Source organism: Acanthochromis polyacanthus, chromosome 18 (genome assembly GCF_021347895.1).
Source record: "Acanthochromis polyacanthus isolate Apoly-LR-REF ecotype Palm Island chromosome 18, KAUST_Apoly_ChrSc, whole genome shotgun sequence".
NCBI classification, from domain to species: Eukaryota; Metazoa; Chordata; class Actinopteri; family Pomacentridae; genus Acanthochromis; species Acanthochromis polyacanthus.
The window spans coordinates 8,035,820-8,055,366 of NC_067130.1; the positions used below are offsets into that span (position 1 = coordinate 8,035,820).

At 41.2% G+C, this 19,547-nt stretch overlaps 1 protein-coding gene across 1 annotated transcript in view; it reads right to left on the bottom strand.

Annotated features, from left to right (window-relative positions):
• nnt (nicotinamide nucleotide transhydrogenase) overlaps positions 1 to 19,547 on the bottom strand; it is a 42,378-nt gene that overhangs the window by 20,697 nt on the left and 2,134 nt on the right. Inside the window, exons 2-14 of the mRNA XM_022206190.2 lie at positions 18,669 to 18,890; positions 14,973 to 15,202; positions 14,036 to 14,253; positions 12,496 to 12,583; positions 12,286 to 12,374; positions 11,934 to 12,121; positions 11,363 to 11,496; positions 11,031 to 11,222; positions 9,728 to 9,881; positions 8,474 to 8,635; positions 3,939 to 4,049; positions 709 to 854; positions 249 to 444 (exon numbers count right to left, since the gene is read on the bottom strand). Coding sequence (XP_022061882.2) covers positions 249 to 444; positions 709 to 854; positions 3,939 to 4,049; positions 8,474 to 8,635; positions 9,728 to 9,881; positions 11,031 to 11,222; positions 11,363 to 11,496; positions 11,934 to 12,121; positions 12,286 to 12,374; positions 12,496 to 12,583; positions 14,036 to 14,253; positions 14,973 to 15,202; positions 18,669 to 18,822 — 2,062 coding nt within the window. The 5' untranslated portion in view covers positions 18,823 to 18,890. The remainder of the gene's footprint in view (positions 1 to 248; positions 445 to 708; positions 855 to 3,938; positions 4,050 to 8,473; positions 8,636 to 9,727; positions 9,882 to 11,030; positions 11,223 to 11,362; positions 11,497 to 11,933; positions 12,122 to 12,285; positions 12,375 to 12,495; positions 12,584 to 14,035; positions 14,254 to 14,972; positions 15,203 to 18,668; positions 18,891 to 19,547) is intronic.

Here is a 19,547-nt window from a genome sequence, read left to right on the forward strand (position 1 = left end):
TCCTGACAGACCTCCTGCGTCTGGCGGGGAGTTAGTCATGTTGTGTTTGATGTAAACATCACAGACTGTACTGTCGGCACACCTGCTGCTTAATCTGGCCAGATTTGGAATACGTGCATTCACGCACAAACAATGCAAAACCCAAATCCACTATTTTTGGGAGTCAACAGACATTCCATCTGCTGCCACGTAATTCTGCAGATATTCCTGCAAGTCTGTCTGCTTGTTCTCTAGACGTAGATACTCACCAGCAGTGCCACCCACAGCCATGGCGGCACTCATCTGCGCCAGGAGCTCTGGATTTGGTTTGAGGGCGCCCAGAGTGGCAACGATCCCCCCTGCGACTCCCATCATACCCAGAGCGTTACCCAGACGGGCTGTGGACTGGTTGGAGAGGCCGGCCAGGGCACCGACACAGCACAGACCTGAGCCCAAGTACATCATCTGGTGAGAGGGAGAGAATGGAAAAAAGGGGATTGCAGATGAGGATTGAGGGATCACAAGCTGAACAAAAAAAATGATTTTACTTGGAAGGTCCTGTACAACATCTGGGCAAACAAAGAATACATTTGGAGGTCTGGAGGACTTTTATATCACGAAAGGTTGTTTTGCACCAATTCTAAGGGACATAGAAAATGATTGCAGGAGGAAACTGTGAAGGCATTCTTCAGCTAAACATGTGGACACGGCATAAACATCCTCTCACACCTGTTCAATGTTGTATCCAGACTGCAGAGCAGCGGCGTAGCCTCCGACGAAGACGCCACCAGGAAGCAGATAGAGGTAGTTATGCTCTGGAGGATCAGTGGGACGTTTGAACATGTCCAACATCTTCTGGGTCACCAGGAAGCCACCTGGGTGAGAGAAAAACAACACACTTACACTTAAAGCGGCACAAAATAAGGTTTAAAAGTTGCTTTAGAGCGTGAAAGAAGAAATACACAAAAAACTTGATCATAAGTGTAAAATGGAGAGAACAAGGGGAGAAGCAGGGAGTCAAAGCACCTGAAATATATATATATAAATTTGGTAGAACAGGTGTTTTAAAGCCAATAGTTAAAATTGCTGCCAAGCCCAATAACCAATGTTAGGAATTTAATGAGTCTACTTTATGTCAGTGTAAATATTTCAAGTTGAAAACCTCAAAAGTGTCAAACCAGGACCAGACAGTGCCTCATTGCTTTACAGGGGAAGATCACATTACTGTGTGTATGTCTCTCTTTTTCCCTCTGGCATGATTGTAGCCACGTGCACACTCGAACTCATACATACAAAGGTGAATCAGAGGTGAGCGTCTGTTTCTGTCCAGCGAATGTAATATTGGTTATAGAATGTCCCAGAATCTGACAACTGTTATTGTACACCAGTCTGAGTCAATACATTAACAGGGAGGAATGTTCACGTATTTAAGCAACACAAAGCCAGGATCTACTCCTTTATTTTGGTTGTTCTTATATTTTTATTAAACTAACATAAAATGGGTCACCTGAGAACACAATGCACATTATGAAGCCTAAAACAAGACCGAGGCAGAACTGACACATGTGTTTCAGGCTTCAATGGTCTCCCTTCTTATTCACTTTGAAAGGGGTGATGTCACGTCTTGCTGAATGGCTTCAATTTGCTTGCATTTTTCTGTTTTGGAAAGTGAATAAAGTTCACATTTCAAGCACAAGTGCCATCACATTTATGCTAGTGCCACTGTGAGAGCAACAGAAAAGGCTTACAGAGTTAACGTGAGAGAATCCCCCTCAGAGGTCATAAAGATTCATCATCTGTGGACCAGAACTACAGTGTTATCAGTCCAACAGGTGCAGAAATATTTCAGTCTGGAACAAAGTGATGGATGCACCAAATGAACAACATTATGATTAATACTGTAATGTCAAATTAAACATGAACCGATATTAATGGATGCAGCTATAAAGTTCTTTATCTACTTAAGCCCTATTTGCATGGGATCACTATTACCTAAGGACAATGGTGATTTGCAATAATTGTGGAGGATGTCTGTGTCTGAATGCACCACGTCTGTAATTTGTGAAGTAAAAATTCCACTGCAAATTACCTACCAAAATCTGCCAAACACGGACATCCTGTGCTAATACTAGCCCTGTGCTAATCTTCATCTCAGTGATTGGGGGGTATTTTAGTTGTTTTTAGTATTGAACACCTTTTTCTACCTCTTTCCCAGTTGAATTATGGAGGCTGTGGTGGAAATTATTAACAGCATTTCAGGAGGAAACGCAGGAGCAGGCCGATACACAACAGGCCTATGGAGCATTCGCAGAAATGGCAAAATCAGACCAACAAGAAGAGGGAAATCTGGGAGCATACTGAGATGGATGACGTGTAGCAGCATGTGGCAAGACACATTTTTCTAGACTTCATACAAACGCCCTGATGGCCCGTAATCCCGGCAACGCTGCCCACTGTTCTCAAGTCACGTTGCTGCTTTGACGTATTTACTGTTGCCATGACGACTACATACCGATAAAAGTGGATGTTGCGAAGTGCACAGTTTTGAAATCATATTCGGGCTGTAATGGCAGTAAATTCGAGTAAAATGCAGATTCCATGGCTGAAACAACAACTAAAATACTTCCAAATCACTGAGATGCAGATTTATCACAGGACGTCGGTGTTTGGTGAAATATGGTAGGGAATTTGTGGCAGAATTTTTATTTTACAAATTACAGACATGGTGCATTCCCACGGGATTGAGATCACAGACATCCTCCGCAATTATTAGAAATCACCATTGGTCCAGAGGTAACACTAATCCTGTGTGAATAGGGCTTCAGGCTAAAGACACACAATATATTTCTCCCTTTAAAATGATGCTTTTTTCCTCATAGGAGAACAGGAGCTGTGATTTACTGGGCAATTATCAGTTGGAGTTTATGGTAGCAACAAACTCTGTAGTGTACTGAGACATGTTTCTACCACAGACTGAACTGTTTTTTAAATCATCAATGATCAGAGACAGAACCAAAGCTCACTGAGCAGAATGAGTCGTTTGGAGCAACACCAGGAAAATCCTGAATTTAATGACCAATCTTGTGCACTTTGACATTCGGAACGCGAGAAACTGATCATTTTCAGCTCGACAGGTGTCTTTTAAGCGTTTCCACATCGTACGACTGTGCAGATAGGTCGCTTTTATTGGAGCTAAATTTTCACCATTGTGTTTCGTCCCTTTTCCATGGAATGTTTTTTTTTCTGTTCCCATGGGTTTATGGGTAATGTGGTAAACTGCTCAGAAATGTGCGTGTGGAACCGAACCCAAAGACGACATCAAAAATAAAATTAAACAGCGGTAGGTATGTCTCGGACGGCTGTGGTATTCGAGCATGCTTTCGGAAAAATCCAAAACAATTTGAACAGTAATGCCACGGAGTCTTAAAGGGCTCGTGATTTGTGGCTAAATTCACAGCTGTGGCTTGAACTTGAACCTTGTGGCGTCCTGCATCTCTCACACAAAACACTCAAACAGGCTTCAGTGGATTTTAACAAACAGGCTGAACTGATCTCTGTCACTCAACTACTCATTTGCATCAAAGTCTCCCCTGACGCCTGGCTGTGAGCTAATAGGAGAAATCAAAACCAATTCATGGCTCAGCCCCGGAGGAGCACTCCGTTTCCCGGGACTATTACAGAGTGATGAGTATTATAATGACTCCAGGAACACTTTGTCATTTTAACGGGAATTATTAAGGCTAATAGCAGGAATTGATGTGTGTGGTCCGAGCCCGAGCCACCGACTCCGGTCTGAGCAGGTGGGCAGAGAGGGCAGCTGCAAAACTTGGTTAGAAACGATGTTATTGTACAATCAACAGAAAACTCTTCAATCTTTGGGGGAAGTTGATATTTTGTTGGCTCGAGGACGCTGTAACTGGCAGGGATCGCCGTGAGGTGTCTGTGTTCGCGTGACTCACCGGCAATGTTGACCGAAGAGATGAAGGCGGCGAGAACAGCCAGCGTCTCGGCAGTGGTACCCGGGAGGTAGCCGCCTCCCATCAGGGACAGACCACCCACAGCTGTCAGACCTGCAGACAACCCATATTACAGCATTCATTTACTTACATTTTCACACTACATCATCATTTTGTGCCCTAAATCTACCAACCACTTCATGTTAAACCAGTATCTGGCTGCTGCTAATTTCCCACTGTGATGGACCAGCTTTTGTGTAAATGGGTTGGAACATGTTAAAGAACTAGATTAGGAATAAATATTGCCGATTAAAATGTCCAAACATGTTCTAAAAACTGAAAAAAAATGCAACTTTTTAGCAATTGTCACCGTTTCCTGCAACTTACATTGCAATTTTTTAGAAAAGCTGCCGTGAATTCAGGCATTTTAGGCCGCAACAATCTCTGTGCAAAATCCTAGAGGGACTGCATAAGTTAGCATTTAATCAGCACATCTACTGACATTTTGCTCCCAATACTGCTTGTTTCCCATGTAAGAAAAAGAAAGACAGGAAGATGCAGTGATAAAAAGGAAAGAGTGAAAAAGAGTGTGTGTGTTTCCACCAAAAGAGACTCAGGAAATCTTGATAAGATCAGACCTGTAATGACTTACAGGCAGTGAGATGTGGCTCAGCGCTGTGGGGGACGTGAGACTGTGTGCAATTTAGGTTGACTAACAGGTAGAGAGGGTCTGCATGTGTGGAAGAATGTTCGTACTTAAAGTCAACAGCACAACTGGGCTTTCAAATGAGGGAAAAGGAAAAATCTAACCTACATTTTTCAATGCAAAAGTCAGATTTAAGTTTGCGGGTCTATCAGCTTCTACCTCAGAATTTCAAGTACAATTTCACCATTTCTGTAACGTAAAAACAACCTAATTCACAGCCTGATTAGCCTTATTATTGTGTTTTTGTACCAATTCTCAAATTTTTATTGAATGAATGAATGATTCTTCACAAAGTTTTTAATCTATCTGTAAATGTTCTTTCAATCCAAACTTTACTTACATTCGATCAAACATTACATAACTCTAATTTTTAGGCATTTCTTAATGAGGTACATGGATAGTGACGGGCAACAAAGATCCCCGTTTAAACACGGACCAGAAATGTTGCGATTCCACGTCAGCACCGTAAACCTGGTGACCTCACTTACTACATTCTTATCAGGTTTTCTAAGGATAATTATTGCTTCCGTGCAGCTGATGACTTCAAGATAGCTGCTTTGTTGATGTTAAATGCTGTGTAGTCCTTTTATAAAGGCTTGTGCATTGGGATGTTTGTGTGCCTTAGTTAAACTACTTCTGATCACTGAATATGGTGCCTCAATAACAAATGAGCCAGTATATAATTGAGGGACTTTTAAAGTCCATGGGATATAGCTTGCACACATTTCTATTAGAATTAAAATAATAATGTATCTTATGTTCATTATGATCATGTCTTTACAAATTCCAAAATGATTTATTATGGAAACAATCACTTATTAATATCACTTAAAATGTCAACGAAATAACCGTCCAAATTTAATAACAACCACCTTCTAATGAGCTAAACAATAATAAAATGAGCTTATTCAAAAACTGTTCTGATTGTCAAGGAAGTGTGTTAATTCCAGATCACATGACCTGCTCCACATGATGTCATTTCCTCCTGAAGAAAACACTGGAAGACTCCAAGGCTTTCTGACTTATTTAATATAAAGTAGTGTGTGAGTCAAGTGTGGATTTATGGCATGTCAACAGGTTTACTACAATATCTTCATAAAAAACTTTCAATTTCACTCAATTATTTATAGAATATTGAGAAGAATCTTTGTGTAAAAATGCCATGTGGTGTTTGGTTATCGGCGGCCATGTTGGTTTTAGGCCTGAAAACAGCAAAAATGTCAACTATGATGCAAAAAGTCCGTATTTATATAGCATTTTACTATACCTGCAAGGTACCCAAAGCGCTTTACATGATACGTCACATTCACCCATTCACACACTGATGGCGGAACGACCCCTCAGGAGCAATTAGGGGTTAGGTGTCTTGCTCAGGGACACCTCAACATGAGCTTGACGGGCCAAGGATCGAACCGGCAACCCTCCGGTTCCAAGACGGCCACTCTACCCACTGAGCTATGCCGCCCCCAAATGTCAAGCCCTTTACTGTACATTTTCAAGTACTGTCTGCGTGTTTACACTAAATCTGTCAGGCTTGTCTTCCTCAATAATATCAGCCTAAAATGTACTAAAAAGCTTGGTGTAAAACGTGTTCTGACAGAAAAAAGAAATACAAATAGCAGAAATTATATGCTGTAAACCTCTGCTTTATGGCCTATATGGGGTTACACAGGTTAACATTAACAACACTGGGTAACAGATTGATAACATACTATATATCCACATCCATCATGCTCTTATAACAGAGGCTATCCTGTAGCCAATGTGAAAAGCCGAACCTGGTCACTGACAAAAGGCAATGATAAAGCCAAGAATTTGTGTTTTTACAAAAGGAGAGAAAAGAAAACGGCTCCAGTTACACCATTTAGGAGGAGATCTAAGGCGTGCCTGTCCTCCACAACGTACTGATTAGCCAGAAAGAAAGCCAACAGGCATCAGTGGACACGCAACGGCAACACGTACATACACAGATGTATGCTGGGTGGGCTAATGTCGTGTAGGTGTGACAAACATTAGGTACAGGAAAGATTGAATCAGTGCTCTCAAGTAGATGAAAGCGTTTTCATCAGTCATCAGATATGAAGACGTGCTTGAGTGAGCCACTGGATATGAAACCAGTATCTGAAGAATTTAAGATGACCCACCAGTCAGAGTCACCACAGGTTGTAACACTATAATCTCCCCATGAAGAATATAACTGTCCTTCATTCAAACCCTAAATTCCAACATGATTCCCTAATGTCTGCGAGTGATCGTGTGTGTGTGTGTGTGTGTGTGTGTGTGTGTGTGTGTGTGTGTGTGTGTGTGTGTGTGTGTGTGTGTGTGTCTTTACGATGCCTGGCATAGCAAAAACAGAATTCTGCTGGTCTGTTTCCATAACCGCAGTCAGCCAGTGACAGAAATTAAAAAAAAAGGTAATGAGTCTATGCCAAATACAAAAGAAAAAGAAATACCTGGACAGAAAGGAAAAGAAGGAGTGAAGAGGACAGATGGAGGGCAGACAGAAGCAGAGCCTTTAAAGAAACTTGACTGCAAATTAATTCTGAAATTCTGCAAATTTTCAGTAATGAACTTGCAAATTTATGGCTGTTAGAGCGCTCTCCCTTCAACGATAGCGTTTGAAAAACTTCACAGAGTTGCAGACAGTAAATCTAAAGAAAAGGAGGCGGAAAATAAAAGGGCACCGACATGATGGAGATGGTGTGAAGAAGGGAACATGTGAACAGGGTATGGGTGTCGCTAATAAAGTTTGAAAGAAAGTGAAAAGTGTCTCTTAGTTGTTACACCGCTGGGCTCCACCACCGAGCTCTGGTGTCCGGCTGTGTGTACGAGTGAAAAGACAAGGACTTCCCTGACCCCCAAAGATCACACATGGTGTGTTACTTCCTACCCCAGTCTGAGGCTTTAGGGTGATCAAAGCTGTGAGAACACACACATGCATTTACCTCTCTAACCTCTTAACCTCTCTGTGTTAAGCCGCAGCAACAATAAGGACACCAGCTTAAAAAAAATGTATTTTGGCTTAATAGGAAAAAAGCGACAGAACGGCTACAAAGACCCACTAGATGGTCCTTACTTTACGTTTTAGAGGTGTTATTTGTATTTTTACCAGGATACTGAGCGAATAACTTAATGCTGTTTCATGCAAGTTGTGTTTTTGAGAGTGCTCAATAACTTTCCACTCTGGTAGACAATAAAGTTGTATCAGCTTATGTGTGGACAATGACACTCAGAAAACCATTACTGACATTATAGGACTGATTATGTGTTAATTTTGTGCAAAAATTTGATTTCAAACTTCATAAACATATCTTTATTTAGGCTTGAACAACAAATCAAATGTATGAAAATTCAGTGTCACTAAAATATAATGATTAATCAAGTGAACTGATCAACTAAAGAACAAACTGATTCCAATCCATACATAAATTGTATGAGGTTATGTTTTTGAGTGACATTTTTCAGCTGTAACCTGCTCATACAATCACAAGTTACAAACAGAACTGATGTTTTCACTGCTACTTTTCCACTGACTAAGAAATATCTTCGTAATTTATTTTTCTTATTGGGTGAGTAAGATGCATGTTTGAGTCTAAGTCAAATGTGAAAGATTTTGTGCATGTACTTTTCATACAAAGCTAAACGTGACAATTAATCATGATGTAGATTTAAATTAATATGGGTTCCATAATGTTGAAAGTTGTTTTTAAGTTTTTGCCCACTTGTCCTACATTAAGGTGCAGAATGATGCATTCATGTGGAATCAGAAAGCAAACCGACTTCACTAAAGTTTAGTTCATTCACTGTATAAGAAATGCAAAACACTACTAACCTGAGATGGCGTTGGTGACAGACATGAGTGGAGAGTGCAGAGCAGGAGTGACTCCCCACACGGTGTGGTATCCCACGATGCCTGCCAGACCAAAGGTGGTGACCATCTGAGTGAAGGCAGCGTTAGGAGCCGACAGGCCCAGACCCAGCAGGGTGGCAACGCCTGGCACAGAGAGACACGATTAAAGAAACAAAACCAGAGTGAACGTAACAAAAAAGCTTTGACAATACACCTTTAGACAAATACAAAAAAACATGCCCACTGGTGATTAAACATGTCTCCATGCTCTGCTCTTCCTAAATAAAGTCACTGTAAAACTATACAAACACATAAAACAAATCCACCACAAAATAATGGTAAAAATAATTAGCACATTGTTTGCTAGCATAATGCTAACTGCTGTGACTGTTTGAGACAAACAAAATAAGCACAAATCTATCTAAAACTTTTACAAAAAGACTACAACTGTAGAAAAGTAGAATAAAATGACAAATCCTTTTTGTTCCTCTCTTCGCTTGTTAGCGTCTTTTCATTGTAGCAAGGTGAAGAGCATAAATGAGCTCTGGATTTAGCAGATCTAAGCACATTTAGCTGTTTTAGGATGTGGTAGGCACTTGGCCACCCAAGTTGTCCTAATTTCCTTTTACTTCAAGAGACAGGTAGACTGATCAGTTAATTTATCCGATTACATTTGTGAAAGTGGGGATATTTTCTTTACCTGACTGACTGTCTATCCATGACTAAAAAGTCTAAATTACATGCCAAACCAATAAGCATCTAACCAGAACTAAGCAACTTCTCACCTAAGCAGCTAACATCAGTAGCTGTGTGGTGGTGTTAAGTAGGAAACTACTCAAGCACCTAAACAATGTGTGAACCACATTAACTACATGTGGTGCACTTACACAGAGCGCTGTGCAGCACCATGGGAACCCCACACTACAGCGCTACTTCAAACAAACACTCAGCGTGACGCCGTTTTTACAATGCACACTTCCTGACACTAACAGGGTGCCTGTGTGCGTGCGCTCCCTTGTAATGTGCTTCTGTCACTTCTCGCCTCCTGTGCACATTCCAGCAGTGACCTAAAAAGCTGGTTTTTAACCCGTCCTTCACTTTATGGCAGCCCTCAAACCTTAAGACCCAATTATGACATTATCAAAGTGTAATCTATGCGAATTAGAACTTTAATCAGATTTAGCACCTTCCTGATTTCTCTACCAGAAAATCTACGTTTAAGTGACAGTAACTGACCTCCAGTGTAGGCGCCAGCAGTAGTGAGTGTAGCCCTGAAGGGGGAGATTTGAGCAGACTTCTCTGCCTCCAGTTCCTGGAGAGACTTGGGTTTAGGAGGAGCTGCAACGGGAACGTTGTTGGGCTGAGGAGCCGGGAACAGGTTCTTTCCATTCTGGATGTGATAATAAATAGACAGAGAATGATACAATATGAAAGGTTGACAGAGGATAAAAGAACCATCATTTAATCATTGTTGGTTTAGCATAAGGTGAACTACATCTAAAGGCCCTCTTCACTCCTTTTATTAAGTCTGATCACAAGTGAACAGGCTGGTGTTGTGCTGAAATTTGCATGTCAGATTAAGCATTACTTTTAAAACAGCACAGGGCTGAACTGCATACAGTTATATTAACGGATAGGGACATGCAATAAATGGTAGTTTGAGTTGTGTGAAAAGATAAAGAGAAGGCTTTTCCCACATCGCAGCAAAGAAAGTCTTCTGATTTTATTAAACACCTGCAGCAGCAGACAGCAGCAGGTTCATTAGAAGTGAGAGAGTCGTGTACATTTATGCACAGAACAACCATTAGAATTTTAAATGATCACCGACAAGGAGAACGATTCGATCGGCATGAAACAGCAAGACACAACCTTCTTTACTGTTGGTTAAGTAGTTGCTAGATTATCATCACACGTGGACAGAGCTTTCGGAAATCAGAAATAATCTAGTAGTCTCTTATTAATCTGGACACTTTGATGAGCTGCTGTTTGGCTAGATTTAGCCTTTTGTTATTGAATTACTGTGCATTAAACATAACTTGATGTATTTTCAAATCTTGCTCTATCAAAAATGACAATAAAATGATGCTACTATATTTGACAAGTAGAGCAGAGTACTAAAGACTATTTTCTCCCTGTGATTTTCATTTATAACCATTTACAGTCATTTTATTTTGACAATAACACACAAAGTCATGTACGATCTCTATGCTGGACATGCTCTAGCTAAAACATGAAGACAGAAAACCGTACATCTGTCTGCATGTGTGTTTTATTATTTTGCTAAGCCACATTTGTCAGAAATTAAGCTAAGGTATACTGAGTGTCCATTTGCCACTTGGTAAGAAAGTTAACGTGTCCTAATGGTGACATCTAGTGACTGTGGCAGGGAGCTACAACATGTTGAATGATATTCTAATAACTGCAGGTTCTATCTGTGCTGCAGCCTCTACATCACATGAAAACGTTCTGAGAAAGGTCACCTTTACAATAACTGCATTGGCATGTTTGTTTTGGCTTCTGGCCACGTGAGCGCTCATACCTGCATAACAATAGATCCTCTGACGACATGATCCATGGTCCCGTAGTCAAACACGTCCTTGACATCAAGGTAGAAGTTGTCCTTGTCAGGGCTGATTGCCCGCACCAGCTTCGTGATGTTGTTTGAGTACAGAGTGCTGGACTGTGTTGGTAAACGGCTGGGCAGGTCTGTGTAGCCAATATGGGTCACTCCCTGAAACGAAGAAAATGAGAAAAAGAAAAGTCACATTCAGCTGGACTGGCAGACAACAATGGCTGATATAAGACAAACAACAGAAGTCAAAAAAAGCTTTGTCATTAGTAAAAGTCTGTTTGAACATGAAGTCCGCTGACCTTATGTACTGACAGCTCTCCAGGAACTGTGGTCTCAATGTTTCCTCCGGCCTCCGCAGCCAAATCCACCACCACTGAGCCATCTTTCATGCTCTCTACCATTGGTTTGGTGATGAGGATGGGTGCTCGCCTACCTGCAGTGTTAAAAGACAGACAAGAAGGCGTTAGCGGTTTGCCAAAATCCAAAACTAAACCTCTTGCTTGTCACATTCGAAATCAAATATGGTGAAAAACGTATATATTTTTTAAACTTACAAGAGAAAAAGCTTTCATTCTATGTTATGATCCAACAAGATAATCATATTCACTGCAGTTGAGCTGATAATATAAACATTATATATGTTCCAGGTCCAGTAATAGTATAGCTTTTGTAAATAATATCCTGGTCCTTTCTTATAAATAGATTTTAATGACTTAAATTCTCTCACTACCAGGGAAAACCATGTCTCACAATCAGATGCTGCCAGCAGACTGAGAGAAAACTGTTTACGCTGCCTTGATTTCGAGGACGGTCTATCTTTGAAAACATTTACGGCCCGTTTTGTGCACAAGTCTGTACTTCTGAGCGTACCGGGGATAAGAGCAGTGCTGATGACAATGTCGACGTCCTGACACTGCTTGGCAAACAGCTTCATCTCTGCCTCGATGAACTCCTTTGACATTTCCTTGGCGTAGCCTCCCTGTCCTTCTCCTGACTCCTTTATGTCCACTTCCAGCGGTTCTGCGCCCAGAGATTTAAATTGCTCCAAAGCTGCAGCTCTGAAAGAGAAAGAAGGGAGATGAGGTGTGAGGAGAGATTTCATTACTTGAACAGCATAAAATTTACCGGCAACTATGTAGAAAAATTTAATTCTTGTTTCATCGAAATGTACACTTTTGTGCAAATACATGTTTCAAAGTCAGTAATTCAGACGTAAACAAACCTGGTATCAAATCCCCTGACAATGGCTCCCATGGCCCTAGCAGTGCCAGCTGCTGCCAACCCAGCCACACCTCCTCCAATGATCAGCACCTAGTAACAAACATTAGTTAGAGATGGTCACAATAGCAATGTGCCGCTACAACTACCCTAGACACATTCACATTCTAAATAAAATACTTTTAAATCACAGAAACATACTAATACTACACACCTTAGCAGGAGGCACTTTACCAGCTGCTGTGATTTGTCCAGTGAAAAACCGTCCAAAGCTGTTAGCTGCCAGAACAACTGACTTGTACCTGGAATGAAAATTATGGGGAAATTTATTAATATAGACATTAAGCATCTGCATGTTTAATGTAGCAGAGATATAAATTAAAGATTAGTCTATGGATATAAAGTAAAATGCTGATAAGATAGAGAACCCAAAAAAAAGAGAGAGCGCTTAATCAAAGAGTAAAAACACTTTGTCATTGTCATAAACTGCAGAAAATGTTGTAGTTAGTGGATGTTCTTAGCATAACACTCTGCTAACTATGGTTGTAATTGATTGATTTGTACATTAACTTAAATGCATTTAGGCTCCTACAGGTATTATAGCCTACAAAGCTATTTGTTTATTAACCCATTGCGTTTCAGTGCGAAGTAGGTGTACCGCCGGCGGTACACCTACTAGTTTGCATAGGAATTTCAAGAATGTCCGACGGCTGCAAACGCGATTATACAAACACTATACGCCGATGGAAAGCTTAGATTCTCATGAATCCGCCGGTATAAACCACTTTCAGATGCGATTACCACAGCGGGTGAGAAAAACACATTTGTCCGACAAAAACGAATATTCATCCATCCGTTCTCTATACACGGCTTCAACGCACACAGCGCGACTCACATTTCCGGGTTCATTATTACACACAGAAAAAAGATTCCACAAAAAACGGCCATAATCCAACCTTTTACATCCAGACGACACAAGCCAGTAAACTATTTTGTCCAAAACATGTCCTGAAGTCGGTATAAAATCCACGAATCGGTCGTTTTCAAGGAAATGCACCTCGCGATGTGCGTCCAATATTCCCCGTATTTTTCGTAATTTTTTTATTTAAAAATAGAATATTAGCGATTTTTTGTACTGAAAACGGCTGGAATTGACTGCAGCTTAAAGGGTTAATACAGAGTATACACATGTACTGTAAATACGCCAGGCTAGTTTATCTTTTTAAGCTGAGTGAACAATACATGTACCAAACAAGTGGATTACATTGTGAGAAAGAAAGGGTAGACAACTACAGTAATTTATATTGTGAATGTCTGCCAAATTGTAATAATATTCTCCTACACAGTACTGTTTGTGTTAACAAGACATCGTAGTCCTGTAGTGCCACCTTGTGGTCTGATCCGCTTTTATCTTGTGGAGCGCACATTTCTTCATTTTGTTTTTGGTGATTCCTAACTTCCTGTTTCTTTGTCTTCAACGTAGTGCTCACGCATTGTCGGAGGAACGGTAAAACCTGTCTAAAAACACTAGTTCATTATATTTATTTGTTTGAATTGTATGAATTATATGGTGCTCGTTGAGAGTGAGAAATAAATCGACGCTCGTTTGAAACTCTCTGTGCGTCTTGATCAATGAAACCAAGGGGCGGCTACAAATACTAAAGTAAAAAAGTAACTTCCAAAGACTCAAGCTACTACTAAACTCTTAAATAAATGAAATACAAGAGCAGCAGGTGACTGAAGTGGACACGTACCCTGCAATGTTTGCCATGGAGCTCAGTGCATCGTAACCCTGAGCGATGGTGACTCTGGGCACCTGGTCCATAGCCAGAACGGTGGCTTTCTTCTGGGACAACATGTCCATCAGCTCCGGGTTCTGAGCTGGATAGATGAAGCTGATTAAAGTAGCTGCGTCCTTCATCATCTCCGCCTCATGGACACCCACAGCCGGGTTGAAAATGGGAGCACGGACCTGGAAGCATAAAAATAAAAAATCAGGTAGAATATGACTATTCTGCATACCTGAACAGAGAAAAACAACAACTTTACATTTCATCTCTTTAAATTGTCCTCTCTTCCAATTCCAACCTCAGTACTTTTTGATTGCCCTGATCAGTGTTTTCACTCAGAATTTATATCAAACATACTGTAGAAGAGCATAATTGTTTCATCTCTCTCTTACTTTTATCTTTCTGATTTTACATCAGCATTTCAGACAAAGTGTCCTGTGTTCCAACGTCTTTCCTCTTCCTCCTGTCATCTTTGTTTTTCCACACCTTAACCTCTAAGTATGTCAAGAATCCTCAACATACATACTTCATTTTTTAACCAGGAACTTCTATTGAAGAGGAAAATCTCTGAAAGCACAATCCTGCTTTTCATTTTCAGAATTGTTCTGTTCCCTCAACCACTGCGTCTGAAGTGAAAACATACTTGGCAGTTAATTGTCTTGGCCTAGGAACACTCTTTCTTTTCCACATTCCCATGCTCTGTCATCCCTCATTTCCCTCCCACAACCAACACCAAAAGACACAAATCATCTGCCAAGCCTGTTCCTTCCATTATCCCTCGTTTATTACCTCTTCTTCACCAGTTCTTCAAATAACATCTTCTGACATTTTTAACTGCGTGTAAGGTTTCATCAAACCCCCTCATACGCCTCCACCTCCTCTATCTTCACTTTAAACCCACCTTAACCACCACATCAGACGCCAGGACATCTTTCAGGTCTTTAATCGTTGCTCCAGCCTGGGTGTACTGCTCATCAGGAAACTTGGAGGGCTCTCCAGCTCCAGACTCCACGACGACATTGAAGCCCTGTTTGATGAGCGCCTGGACGCCGGCGGGAGACAGCGCCACGCGACGCTCATTCTGGAAAATTTCTTTGGGAACGCCGACTGTGAGTTGTTTGTATGGAATACCTGGAGAGAAAAAGAGGAATGACACAAGAGCGTGTGACATAGAGGACGACTACCGGAATAATTCATATAACCGCATTTCACTCTTTACTGATGACAGATAATCCTTAAATTAATGACAGGGAAACAGTCACTTCAGGCCTTCTTAAAGCCGCAAAATGTCAAATGAGTTTATAAAGAATCGATTAAATGCACACGGAGGCAAACATCTTCATCATTATACAGCTATTTTATTCATTTAATGGATTGCTGCATGAATAGACAGCTTCTTTTAAACTGCTTAAAACTGTGTTTACTATAAATACAGTACAGTATGTGCAATGGCCTTGGAAAGCAGACAGTCAGGGTCTGTGTCCTCTAACAAAGCAAGTACTGTTTATCTGGAGAAATCCTAATTTTGGCTTGATAATGTCACTGGTTAATCAAATTCACTACAGTAAATCCTGAGGAGATATGAACGTCTGCATCCTAATGTAAAGGCAATCTGTACAATAACTGTCTAGTTTCACTCCACTTGTACCAGAGGAGTTTTAATCTACAATCACAAGCAGAAAAACATGAACATCACAAAGAATAAGTAACAGAGAGATGGTAAAATATGGACACAGTGATGTTTTTGTGCTATTCAAAGATATCCTGATTTAAACCGTGACAAAAAGCAGGAAGAATTAAATAAATCAGTGGCAAGAGAGAGACCGAATTATTAGCACACAGAGAAAATAAACTGTCTGAAAATAAAAATAGTTCAGTGTCTTTTTTGGTCCTTGGATTCATATCTAGGCCTCAGAGCAACAGGCAGGTCACATGCTGGGTTGGCTCCTATGGAAAATTCCACTGCAGCTCTTTCCCACTGTCTCTTCATCTTCACATAAACATAAGAACCTGCTGCCTTTCCTCCTCTTGCTGTGGTGACCCATCCTCTCGCAAATTTAGTTCGACTGAAAGCTTCACAACAAAAGACAGCCAGACATAGCCGATCGCGAGGACTCCATGTGATTTTTAAATGCGTATAAACTCAAAGTCACCACACACCACTGCTGGTAAATCATATGGATGTCTTGCACTTTTAAAAGCAATTTAGGTAAGGATTAAGAGATTAGCGTTTAATACTTGGGTAGCCTGTCCCAAGGGTGTCATGTTACTGAACAAATAGGGGCTTTAAGATCTGTTAAGAATGAGTAGAAATCAAGAAATAAACCAAACCGCTAACATGCTACTAAAAAAGTAGCGACCAATGTTTACACGCTGCATATTTGGGCTTTCAGAGCTGTGGATAATCTCATTGTAGAGACATTAGTGAGACTTTAAACTCGGACACATAACACAAGCCTTCCTGGATTATATTTCTCTGCCAACCAACACCTGAAGAAACTTGCCCTAGGTGTGGTGTGTCGGTGCTGTGTCAGCCATTTGGCACAGTGTGAAAACAGATCCACACAGGTAGCAGTCGTTCCAAAACACTGGTCTGGTAAACTAACTGCTCTGGCACATCTACGCTGAAAAAACTGAAGGTTTACAAACACCAATAACAGTCTGTTCATACAGCAGAAGATGATAACACCCACTTTCCAGTTCAAAAACCCAGTCAACACGTGGTCTCAGTCTATACTGGACATCTATAGGCTCCCTGGAGGTCAAAGCACAATCATCCATACAGAGCGTGTGGTTTGTGTGTCCCTCCTCTACAACGCTGCAAGCTGAGACTTGTGTGTCCAGAATAGACGCTGCCAGCTGTTACTGGAGCTGTCTGAACTGCAGGACTGTCAACCTCTGTCACCATAAACCAGAGAGACAGAGGCATTGGCACGTTCATGAACCTGGCACACGCATAAAGCTGCATCCAGCCGGAACCGGCCGGCTTCACGGCACTCATGCACCCTCTGCATGCTCACCTAGATCTCAGGGCATAAAAAATGGAGAGTAATGCCTGAGGGCCGCAGTCTCCTTAATGTGACCTTGGAGGTGAGAGCGAAGCAGGCAGAGACACTGACCCAAAATCTATTTAAATAAACAGAAGTTAAAGGACTATATGTCCTCTGTGAGGTTTTCTTTATCTCCATTTTGCCTAAACAGCGGATTAACTTGCTTTTAAGAAGGTGCTGTCCTCAAAACAAACGTGCAGATGAATGTATGGGTAGTAACTCACTCTACAGTATACTTAGATCCCAGTGACAGATTTGGTTCACTCGTTGCCAAGGCCGGCAAAGGACAATGGTGTATACTTGTGCTACCACTTAACTGAACACCCCTCTGTCAGTAAAAAGAGGTTGACACCTGACACACAGCCGAGACACGAGTGCATGAGAATGCACACAGAAGCTACAGGTGGCGTTACTTTCATGTGGTTATCAGCAGCTAAACGCCTATCTATGAACCTAAACAGATGTGTGTTAAATACGGCTTCCAACAGGTGGAAAATAAGAAATTCCTTTATGATCTCGTTTACTTCTGCTATAAAATGTGCAGTGAACTCTAAATGCATGTCGACTGTAGTGTATCTGCACAATTCAGACCTCTACTCCTACAGAGAAACACCAGGTTAGAAATTCTTAAAAATAGAAATCACACGCTGACTTGAAACTGGGTCATTCTGCATGTTTTCTCTTTTTACAAACCTAACGAATCAATAAGTAGGAGTATTTCCTGTGTGTGTTCCAACATGTAAATGCACGAGCTATGGCCTATGGCTGGGGTGACATGCACTTAAAAAAAGAGGAGCTAGTCATGGAAAATGTGGTTATGTAACACAAAGTGAAAAAAATTGTACTTCAGCATTTTTCCTCAAAAGACAGAATGTAAAGCAGCTAATATTTATTTTCATCCTTGATTTTTCTATGAATTATAGGCTGACAAATCAACAACGACTTTGCACCGTGCAAAGTTTTAACAGTCAAGATTGAATTTGCAGTGTTTAAATCAAAACTGTCACAATTATGAAGCCAGAACCAGAAATAAACTTAAATTATTTCAACTCCAGAGACGATCTTTCTCTGTCTAAGCTCTTTGCAAGCTGAACTGACAAAAAATAAGCCATGTAACATAACCCTTACAATATGAAAGAGGAACATGAATTAAAATGTGCAACAATTGAAAGCTTGAGGTGGAACTGAACAATAAAAAGATATCAATCAGAAGGTGCACAAACAAGCAGCAAGTGAACTTATTAGCCGATATGTGGCATATCAGGGGGTGCATAGTGTCTCCAAAAACTGTTTGTGTGCAACCGAAAAGTGGACGGAGAAGTTTTGAAGGTCCTCTTGACACCAGGACAACTTGACATCAGCACAGCCTGCATGCATCTGATGTACCTCGTTCACACAACGCTCAGGACGATATCGGCAGTTTGCAGCAGCAGCAATCGAGTCACTTCAGTAGAAAACCTTCAGTTTGGCAAAGTTTATCTCTCTAAAGTTGTAGTTTTTGCACAGTTAGTGACTTTATAGTGCCTGATCACTGCGTCGTCTCCTACCTGGACTTGCACATCGCCCGAGAGCTTGATGAGTCCTGAAAAACCTCTGGCATGACGACTTGACGGCGCTTCCACTCTGCAGCTTCACACAGGAAACTCCGCTGAATACGGGTGCCGAGCAGCTGGCCGCCACGGCACGTAGGAGGCTCGCCATGGTGCGCACACACACACACCTGACACTCACACTGCAGGAGGAGCTCAACGGGACAGACAGCAGCCCTCCTGGGGAGGGGACAGCGCAGACAGGGAGGGGAGGGAGGTTAGAGGTCAACATCAGTAAAACAACAAAAGTGAAGATGTCAAAACTTTCACCCAAAAACTGCACACATGTGAAACGTTTCACAGAAAAATGTCCTTCTGCTGTTTCTTTGTGTAACAAATACATATGTATGACCTTTCTTTCATGCAACAGGTCACATTGACTGAGACAACACTTTCCTACATGCATTTGTACCAAAATACACACTCTGCTGCTGGAGCCACATTATCAACCTCTACCATGTTTGCACAATCATACATGCATATTTATAATGTTTGTCCTTATGAGTTTGACAGGAAAAGACATCTTATTCACAAATCTGTACACTAAATAAGGGACAGCGCTAAATGACGTGTTTATTATCAGGACTTAACAGAGTCAGGGAGGACTAAACCGACAACCGCAGACTCTTCTTCAAATCGCAGCCCCCTGAATGACACTGAAGCAGTAAACAGCCTGTGGGACCACATGTTTACTTTAAAAGGAGATAATGGAACTGGGATAAACTGGGGAAGCTGGCTGGTGTAGTAGGGTTTGAACTAGAATTGACTGGCTATAAACTCCACTCTAACACTGTTTGTGTCCTGAATGACACTACTTTCAGGGAGAAGGTCAAAAAA